At 65.9% G+C, this 9,735-nt stretch overlaps 1 protein-coding gene across 1 annotated transcript; it reads left to right on the top strand.

Moving 5' to 3' along the window:
* The first annotated feature begins 685 nt into the window (after positions 1 to 685).
* On the top strand, positions 686 to 8,384 carry CDHR4 (cadherin related family member 4). The gene is made up of 19 exons (XM_059663780.1): positions 686 to 766; positions 1,191 to 1,305; positions 1,511 to 1,803; positions 1,923 to 2,085; positions 2,177 to 2,265; positions 2,773 to 2,883; positions 3,513 to 3,616; positions 3,776 to 3,912; positions 4,170 to 4,350; positions 4,432 to 4,585; positions 4,822 to 4,915; positions 5,179 to 5,382; positions 5,454 to 5,593; positions 5,823 to 5,973; positions 6,054 to 6,274; positions 6,500 to 6,639; positions 7,280 to 7,367; positions 7,513 to 7,543; positions 8,034 to 8,384. Exons 1-19 carry the CDS (start codon positions 686 to 688, stop codon positions 8,087 to 8,089), a joined length of 2,553 nt encoding a protein of 850 aa, XP_059519763.1. The 3' UTR covers positions 8,090 to 8,384.
* The last annotated feature ends 1,351 nt before the right edge of the window (positions 8,385 to 9,735 follow it).

The following is a 9,735-nucleotide window of genomic DNA, read 5'->3' on the forward strand; positions in this document are numbered from 1 at the left end:
TGGATGGAGGCAGAAGCGAGAGGATGGTACTTAAGGCCACGTGCCCGGATGTGTTAGCAAAGGGGAGCTCGGACGTCAGGACTGCGCCCTGGAGCACACACCCCCCCCCCCCCCCTGCGTGGAGGTAGGAAGATGAAACGGAACCTGTAACAACAAATGGACAATTCTTTTTTTAAAATATATTTTATTGATTTTTTACAGAGAGGAAGGGAGAAGGAGAGGGATAGTTAGAAACATCGATGAGAGAGAAACATCAATCAGTTGCCTCTTGCACACCTCCTACTGGGGATGTGCCTGCAACCAAGGTACATACTCTTGACCGGAATCAAACCTGGGACCCTTCAGTCCGCAGGCTGACGCTCTATCCACTGAGCCAAACCGGTCAGGGCGGAAAATTCTTTTTTTTTTTTTTTAATTTATTGATTTCAGAGAGGAAGAGAGAGAGAAAAACATCAATGATGAGAGAGAATCATGGATCGGCTGCCTCCTGCACACCCCACACTGGGGATGGAGCCCGCAACCCGGGCCTGTGCCCTGACCGGGAATCGAACCGTGACCTCCTGGTTCATAGGTCGATGCTCAACCATTGAGCGACACGGGCCGGACCAAATGGACAATTCTTAAAGGTACAGCTCAATAAATATTAGAACCTGTAGACACTTGTGCATCTGTCACCCAGATCAAGATGTGTCGGACACCTCCCGGATATCCCCAAGATAACTGCGACTGGATTTCTGTCACCAGGGATTCCTTTTGCCTGACAGAGGTAAACAACTTCTGAGACATTTTGTTGGTGGCTGGGCTCAGGCTTTGTAGGCAGATAACGTTCTGGCGGGGGTGGCAGCTGGAGTTCAGACGCAGTGGGTAGCCCGCCGTGGGCCCAGTGCTCCTGGGTACCGTCTTGTTCCGTCCCAAGGATTGTATGACCAAGACTTTCCTGAGCTGTTTCCGCATCTGAAGCTTCTCCCCCTCACACCTCCTTCGGGTAGTAATGAACAGAGGAAATCCTTGGTAGCAATGAACAAACGGGGTTTCACAGGCCTCTGGATGCCTGTCTGGAGTCTAGAACTCAGTCCCGGGGAGTGAGGGGTGGGGTGGGGCGGTGGGGGAGTGGGTGATGGGTGGGGCTACAGCCTGGGAGGCCCAGGAGTCCCGCCTACCCAGTGTGTTTGAGCGTCACCTGGCAACAGGTGGGCCTGGCAGAGGCGGCTGCTTTCCGAGTCTCCTCCGCTGTCCTGCCGGTGTCTGTGGGCGGGATGGTGCTGCTCAGGCCCCTGGCAGTTCTTCTTGTTCTGGTTGCCTCTGGTGAGGAGCTGGTGGGTGGGGAACCCCATTCTCCCCTTTCCACACACTCCAAGGGGAGGCCTGAGCCTTCACGGACAAGCTGCCGTGGAGGGGGGGCTGGGGGAAGCCAGGAGAGGGCAAAGGTCTGAACCCCGACCCTCTCTCCTATCTTGGCTTCTTCCTCAACCAAGTCCTCACTCCCAACCTGTGACATGAGCTGACCTAGAGCTGGGTGTGGGGGGACGGGCCAGGCCCCGTGGCAGGAGGCAGAGCTGTGCTCCTGGCGGGGTTCCGTGTGCAAGGGGCCCTCGGCCTGACGGCCTCTCCCTCCCAGACCTCCACTGCCTGCCCTCGTTCGTCAATGTCTCCGAGAGCCAGGGGCCCGGCACCGTCCTTTGGTCCTTCTCCTTCAACTGCTCTTCTCACACACCCACCCTGAAGCTGCTCCAGGTGCAGCCGCCCAGCACCTTCTTCAACCCCCCCAGCCTGGCCAGGTGGCAGGGGCTCTATGTGGGACAGGTAGGGTCCTGGGACCAGCTGGAACCAGGGGGAAGGCGGGGCAGACCTACACCCACAGAGCCAGAGGTGGGGCAGGGGGAGGAAGCCCAGCCCCCACCGGCCCCGCTCACCTGCCGCAGCTGACCTTGAGCAGCTCGGCCCAGCTGGACGCCCTGGCCGTCAACCACTATGAGCTGCAGCTGCAGGTGACATGCGGCAGCGACGTGACCCGGGGACCGCTCTCCGTGGATGTGCGGCGGGACCCTGGCCATGCCCAGTGTACTGGCCGGTTTGTCAGCCCCGGTGAGGCCAGGGCGGCAGGCGGGGGGGTGGGCTGGGGGGCGGAGGGGGCAGGCACGGCCTCAGCACAGCCTCCCTGATCTCCCCTTGGCAGCTGGGGAGGTCATCCAGGTGCCGGAGACAGTCACACCTGGGGCTCGGCTCTACACTTTGCTCCCAGGCCTGGAACTCCAGGGAGCCCAGGTGAGCCCCGCAGGTGGGCAGTGTGTGTGTGTGTGTGTGTGTGTGTGTGTATGGGGGGGACAGAATGGAGGCAGCGCAGGCTCAGCCCCTGCCTGGCCAGGCATGGCCTGCAGAGGGAGCCTTTTGCGCGCAGCTGAGTCTGCAGGGTACACGCTCAGGGAGAGGGCCGCTCAGGGTGCCCCTTGGTGACCATGGCTGTTCCCACAGGAACCTCTCAGGGCCGAGTTCCTTCAAGCTCTCTGTGTTCTGAATTCTCCATGAAAATTCTGTACCACTTTCGTAATGAAAAAAAAAAAATGTAGTTAACACATACAAACACACATACAGAGTAAATGGCTTAAAAACAGAAAGGATTAAGGGTCAGGGCCAAGGGGGCCAGGCTAGGGTAAGCGTCGGTGTCAGGGGTCTGGGAGGGTGGTGTGCAGGCAGGTACCTGCTGGGCTGTTGGGATTTGACGGGGATGCCTGGGGCACTGGGCTGGGGACCCCAACATCTCTGCCCTGTTAGGTGAGCATCACCAGTGCCCAGGACCCTCCACACTTCCCTGGACCCTTCTCCATCAATGGGCAGGGCTGGCTGCAGGCACCCCCCCAGGGCCTCAGAGGCCAGGCTCCAAAGGTGAGCATGACCGGGACCTGGGGGTGCCCATGGCCTGGGCATACAATGGGCAGAGCTACCCCCTCCTGGAGGCTTGCTTGCTCTTGGCCTCCTGGGCCTCCTAAGTAATTCGGCTTCTCCCAGGCACAGCCCGGCCCGTGCCCGCACCTGCACCCGCACCCGCACCCGCACCCGCACCCGCACCCGCACCCGCAGTCCCAGGCGGGCCGTCCTCCCACCACGGCCTGGCCTGGGTCGGCGCTGAGCTCTGCTTCCAGAAGGAAGAGGGTCCCTGGCTCTGGGAGCCATGGCGTCTCGGGGAGAAAGGAGTGTTCAGAGCCGTCCCACAGGGAGGGCGAGTCCGGGTACAGTGGCCTGTGCCCTGGAGGTCGGGGACGTTCCTTCTTTAAAACTTCCGAGCCGTAGTGACGGGCTCTTAGCAGCTCCCAGATGGCACGTCACATCGTGAAGGACTCAAACAGGACGCTTTTGGGGGCTGCTGTACCCTAATGGAAGGGCTCATGGCCCAAGATGGGGCCAAAGGGAAATGTTAGCAGTGGCGCGTGCTGGGAGGAGAGGATGTTGGGGCTCCTTGTGGAGGTCGCTCGGGGAGAGGCACCATGGTCCCCGTCCTGTGCCGTGTCCTGCAGCTCTTCCAGCTCCAGGTGCTGGTGACCTTCGGGCGAGGCCGCAGCTGCCGGGGGCTGCTGACCGTGCGCGTCCTGCCGGCCCCCTCACCCCAGGTCTCCTTCCCGTAAGGCTCCCCACCGGGGGCGCAGCGGGGAGGCGGGCCCGCCCGGAAAGGGGTTCGGTGGCTGGTGAGGGAGGCCGGGAGGAGGGCGGGGGACTGCGCTGGGGGTGGGGGTGGGGGTGGGGCGGGCAGGGTCGGCAGGAGCCGCGCCCTGTGGTTTAGGGAGCGGAGCCTGAGCGTCACGGTGCCCGAGGACCTGGCCCCTGGGAGCTCGGTGGCGCGGGCGCAGGCCCGGGGCTCGGACGTGCGCTACGAGCTCCTCTCGCCGGCGCGCGGCCCGCTCTTCTCCATCGGACGCGGTGAGGCGCGCGGAGGGGCGGGGGGGGGGGGGGGGGGGGGACGGGTGGCCTCCGCGGGGGGTTCAGGGGTGTCCGCACGGCCTCCGCCTTCCCGAGGAAGAGGCTGGAGCCGCGGCGGGAACCGGGCCCGGGCCGCTTAGAGGCGAGCCTTGGAGCGGGCGACCCGGGGCCCAGGCTCGGCGCCCTCGGGGACGGGCGGGGGACCCCCGAGTTGGGGCGGCGCCCAGCACTGCGTCCCCACCTCCCCCCCGGCCCAGCGGACGGCGTGGTCCGGACCTCCGGGCCCCTGGACCTGGCGCGGGCCGGCGCGGAGCTCACCACGCTGCAGGTGCGGGCCTTCGAGCGGCTGCGGCCGGGGGCCAGCGTCCAGCTCGATCTCACCGTGAACGTGACCCCGGTCAACCGCTGGCCCCCGCGCTGCCTCCCGGCGCTGCTGCTGTGAGTTCGCCCAGCCTGGCCTCGGCCTTTGGGACGCCGGCCACAGCCCACGCCCGGCCGGACCGAGCCCTCTGCTCCCAGGACTCAGATCCCCGAGACCAGGCCTGTGGGCACCGTGCTGAGCACCTTCACCTGCGAGGACCCGGACTCTCCTGGCTCCCCGCTCACCTACCAGCTGCGGGCCCACAGCGCCCACGGCCCGGCCAGCCTCCGCCTTAGCGGCCTGGTCCTGGAGGTGTCTGCCCAGCTCCCAGGCCCACGCGCTTGGGAAGGGCGGGGGTGGGGGGGGGGCGGGGGCGGGTGGGGGGCGGCGGGGGGAGCGTCTGGGAGAGCCAGGCCCCGGAGGTGAAGGACACGGGGGGGGGGGGGAGCCTACCTGCCCGGGGTCGGCAGGGCGTGTGGGTGCCTGGCGAGGCAGCCCAGCGTGGCGCCAGCTCTCACAGCCGGTGGCCTCTCCGCCCCTCCGGGCAGGTGAATGCCTCCCTCGACTGCGACTCGCCTGGGGCCTGCCCTCAGCTCACGGCCTCCCTCCTGGTGCTGGATGGTGGTCAGCCCCCCATGAGTAGTGAGTGGCCACTAGGCCGGGCGGTCGGGACAGGCGTGTTCTGCTCCCTGGTCCTGTTCTCAGGATGGGTCATCTCTCCTCCCTCAAAATTGTAGGGCTGTTTGTCTCCATTTTGTAGGGGGGGGGGGGATATCTCTCCTCTCTTAGACGCTCCCTCCCACCAGACGCCTCTCTCTCCTTAGAGGCCCCCCCCACCCCCCCCACCCCCGGGGTCTCCCCCAGCCCTTCCCAGGCCAGCGCCCTAACTGCTTAATGGCCTCCAGCTGAGGTGCCAGTACTGGTGATGGTGACCCCCGTCAACGAGTTCTCCCCGACCTGTGTCCCCCGAACATTCCGGGTCCGCGAGGATGCAGAGCCCCGCACGCTGCTGGGCTCCGTGGTGGGCACGGACGCGGACTACCCACACGGCGGCATTGAGTACCACGCCCCTGGAGGGCCTGCCACCTTTGCTGTGGACCGGCTCAGCGGTACCTCCTCGCGGGCTGGGGTGCAGGGCGGAGGCAGAGTGGGCTGCAGGCTGAGCACCCACTCCTTCCAGGCGAGGTTCGCCTCCTGGGGCCGCTGGACTATGAGCAGCAGAGGCTGCACAGGCTCACCGTCCTGGTGACCGACCACAGCCAAGGCCTGGGCCCGGCTCAGCCCCGCTCCAGCTCCTGCACCATGGCCATTGAGGTGGAGGTGAGCGAGCCCCGAGGCCTTGGGGGGAACGAGAGGGTTCGGGTCTCCCTCTGGCACCCTGAATTCTCACTCTGTGCCTCAGTTTCTTCCACTGGTTGGCTGGGGAAGGGGGGCTCGTGGGGAAAGCATTGTAGCCTGTTGCCTGATACCCAGGCTCTAGCTGTGGCGGGAGGAGGCTGAGGGCGGGCCGGGGGCTCTGGGGAGTGGTGACCTGGCTACCTGCCTGCAGGACGTGAATGACCACGCCCCCGAGTGCGAGCCCCCGTTCCAGGAACTCACCATCCACACTTCCCCGGGCAGCGGCACGGAGGTGACCAAGCTGTCGTGTCGGGTCCCACAGGAGCCACAGCGCCAGGCCTTCTCCTACAGCCTCGTGGGAGGTGAGGCCTGGGGGCGCCAGGATGTGGGGGAGGAGCAGGCCAGGCCAGCACTGGTCCCCTCCTCCTGCCACTGCTTTCAGGGAATAGTCAGGGCCGATTCCGCCTGCGAGGAGCCGCCCTGCTTCATGACGACCTCCTGCTGGGGGCCTCCCTGCCAGAGCAGCCCCAGACCTATGAGCTCTTGATCCGCGTGGCCGATGCAGGTCCCTCCACCCCCCACCTCAGCACCACAGCGACGGTCATTGTGCATCTGGTCCCCTGGAGGGCCAGCACCGTGGCCACCAGCACCAGCAGAGCCACAGTGAGGGGGCCCCGGGCCCGTGCGGGTGGGAGAGGCTCTAGGTGGGTGAGGAGACCCAGTCTTCCGGGCGGAGCCTGGGGGAAGGCATTCCAGAGGGAACCGCTGGTGCACAGAGCAGGACCAGAGAGCAAACCTGGGGTGGGGGGGGGGCCAAGCCTTGAGGGGCTCAAAGGCAGGCGACCAGGGGATCGGGCAGGACAGGGTGCGGCTGTGCCCCCATTTCAGGTGCCTTCGGCGATGACGCCCCTGCTTGTGACTCACACGGAGCCTTTCTGGCAGCCGGAGCCCTGGTTTGTGGTGTTGCTGACGGTGACCGGCGCCCTGCTCCTGGCCCTGGGCTGGCTCCTCAGCAGGCATCTCTGGGGGTAGGTGCTCCCTGCCCCCCGCCCGTGAATGGACCCCACCTGCGGGAGGCGGCTGCAGCTGAGATGTGATAAGAAAGCCCACGGGGATGAGCAGACAGACTGCTAGTCAGGGAGCTGCCCTCCCTCCAGAGGTGGCAGTTAGAGGCCAGGGAAGGAAGCTGTCGCCATCGCTGGCGGAGCCCAGGCTTGGCACGGGATGGGCGTGGCGGCCCAGGCCTGGCCTCCCGGTGTGTGTGCCTGGGGCCCTGGCCCTATTCCTTACCCGGCCTCCACCGGAAACCTCGGAGTTTCTTGTGGGCACAGAGCTGAACCCAGGAGGTGGCGGGGCAGCAGTGTGGGCACTGCACACAGGCACAGGCTCTCCCCAGCACGAAGGGCACATGAATGGCGCTGGCGCCTGGAGCCAGCAGGTCTGCCGCCCGCACGCTCGGCCCTTCCTCCTGGCCTTTTCGATGGGCCCAGGGGCTGCGGGCACCGAGCAAACCAGCCCAGGCTCTGCTGCTAAACGGGCCAGCCTGCTCCGCACACCGCGGTGCCTGCCAGTCGGTCACCTGCCAGTCGGTCACCTGCCAGTCCGTCACCTGACCTCGGGCTGAGGCCCAGAGCCTCACCCTGTGGCCCTGCTCTAACTCTGCTCCAGGATCCAGGGAACTGTGGGGTCCTCTGAGGGGTTCATCGAGGCGCCAAGGATGGAGACACCCGAGGCACCCGGCAGCATCATGAGCCTGGTATGTCGCCCCCCATCCTGTGCAGGGGGGCACGAGGCTGCTGGGAGCTCCTCCTGCCAACCCTGCCCCTCCCGATGGAGGGCCACCCTGAGGCAGGATGCAGGCGGGCTCAGGTCCCACTCATGCGCCCTCGTTTTTCCCACAGCAACATTTTGATGGCAGAGCCCAGGACTCCCGTGAGCCCCCCTCTTCCCAACCCATTCCCCACCCGGACCCACTTCCTCTCCTTTCCCCATCTCAGCATCTCTTCCTACAGCCAGGCACCCACCATCTACTCTTTCCCTGAGTGGGGTCTGTTCTCATCCCCACTCACCTTTCAGCCAACGTTTGTCAAACACCTGTGGGCCCGGGAAATAGTGGACTCAGAGCTGCTCTGGTTCCTGCCCGTGGGGGCGGGGCGGGGAGGTGGGGAGGCTCCACGGTCGCCCCTGAATTGTGGCGGAGTGATCCGGCCCTGGCTCAGGGGACCTAGGGTCCAGTTTTGGGGACTCAAGGGTGCTTCCTGCGCATTTGGGCTCGACCTCAAAGAATTTTCTGAGAAAGGGGGTGGGGGTGGGGGGCCAGGTTGGATCCAGCAGAAGGGGGCTTCCCGCCCAGGGACCTGGGGGAGGGACAGTGCTGCTGGGCCAGCAGTGTCTCCTCTCTGACCCCCCCCCCCCCCCCCAGGGACAGGCGGAGAGTTCCTGTTCAACTCGCGCTCGGGAGCCTGGCGCTGGCTCTGAGGCCACGAACCTGCCTCACTGCGTGGGAATTTCTTCACTGACCCTGGGCTGTGTTTTCAAGTTGATTCAATAATAAACAAAGTTACAAACAGCGAAGGCCCAGCCTTGTCACCCACCCGTGGGAGGAGCTCTGGGATCTGTGCTTCCTTGTTCTGCCCTGGAGACCGCCCCGCCTCGTGGGAACACAGGGCGTAGGAAGGTGCGTTTGGGGAAGGCGATGTCCAGTGCGCTCATGGCCTCGATTAAGGCTCTGCCGACCCAGAGTCCGGTCCTGTCGGTGGGGCTGTTCCCTCCAGGAGAGGAGGACCCGCTTGGCTGGCAGCTCGCCTGCTGTGGGGGAGGCTTTCCCGGGAGGGGGCGCAGCTTCCGCACTGAGGTGGGTTGGTGCGGACTAGAGCCGGTGCCATGGATGGCCGTGCAGGGTCCCTCTTCTGAGCGGTGGTTCCCATTTCTTCCTGATGTTTCGCCTGGTTCCTTGGCCCTCAGCCCTCCCTGTGCTGAGCTGAGCTGAGCTGCTGCACATGGCCAGGCGGCCTCGCTCCCTGCAGGCGGCAGGCCCCCGGGCAGGGTAGCCCACTGCACGCCCAGCCGGGCCTAGGTCCCAGGACACTGCCAGCTCTCCGCAGGCGCTGCTGCCCCGGGAGGCTCCGGGCTGGGTATCTCCACGCTCTCAGCCTCCCCTCTGCCGAGTCTGTGGATGGCGTCCGCTCCGGGGCTGGAAGGCCTCCCTTCCTGAGCCAGCCCGGTGCCCCCCGTGCTGTGTTCGAGGAGCTCCCGTTAAAGCGAGGGAGTTGGAGCTTGAGCGCCCGGGGGCAGACACGCGAGCCAGGCTGCTGTGGGCAGTGGTGGCAGGCGGCCTTCCCCGAGGGCTCATTAAATCTTCATCTCTAGAGCCAGACGGGCATCCTGGGCCGCAGATGGTGCTGGCTGGGCCGGGCACTTGCTGTGGGCCCCGAAGCCGAGCCCAGCGGTAGGTGCTCCGTACGGGAGCCCAGGACTGCAGTCTGCCTCCGAGGCCTATCATGACCGTCACAGGATCTCAGGACGAGACACCCCAGGGCAGGAGGAGAGCGCCCGCGGGGTGCCAGGGGCTGTGCGGGGAACTGGACTCCAGACGGAGGGGCAACGTGGGCGCGGGGCAGGCGCTGCTCGGGACAGCGCTGCCGGCTGCACCCCGGGACTCGGGGCCAAAGCGGGGAACGCCGCTGGGAATGGGCGTTAAACCCGGCGCCTCCACGGGCAGAGGTGGCGTGACCTTGACCCCGCTTCCCCCTCTGCGCCTCAGTTTCCTCGCCAGTGCACGGGGGACAGCAACGCCTCCCTTCCCGGGGGCATGGCCAAGAAAAGCAAACGGCGCCCAGCAGGCATGGCCCAGGCGCGCCGCGTGCGCGCAGGAAGACGCGGCCGGGCCCGCACCGGAGTGGCGGACGCAGAGACGCCAAGGGCGCCACGGCCTCGGAGTCACCCGCAAAAGCTCTGCCGCCAACCACCCCGCGAACCGCACGCATGCGCCCCCGGTGCCGTCACAGTCACGTGCCGGAGCGTTCGGCTCGGGCCTCGGGAGGCTGGCTCTGATTGACAGGCAGGTTGGCCTGTCAGCGGGAAGCACTCCCCGGCTGTCGGGCGAAGAGGTTGTTCATTGGGCA

This window comes from Myotis daubentonii, chromosome 14, assembly GCF_963259705.1.
Source record: "Myotis daubentonii chromosome 14, mMyoDau2.1, whole genome shotgun sequence".
Taxonomy (NCBI): Eukaryota; Metazoa; Chordata; class Mammalia; order Chiroptera; family Vespertilionidae; genus Myotis; species Myotis daubentonii.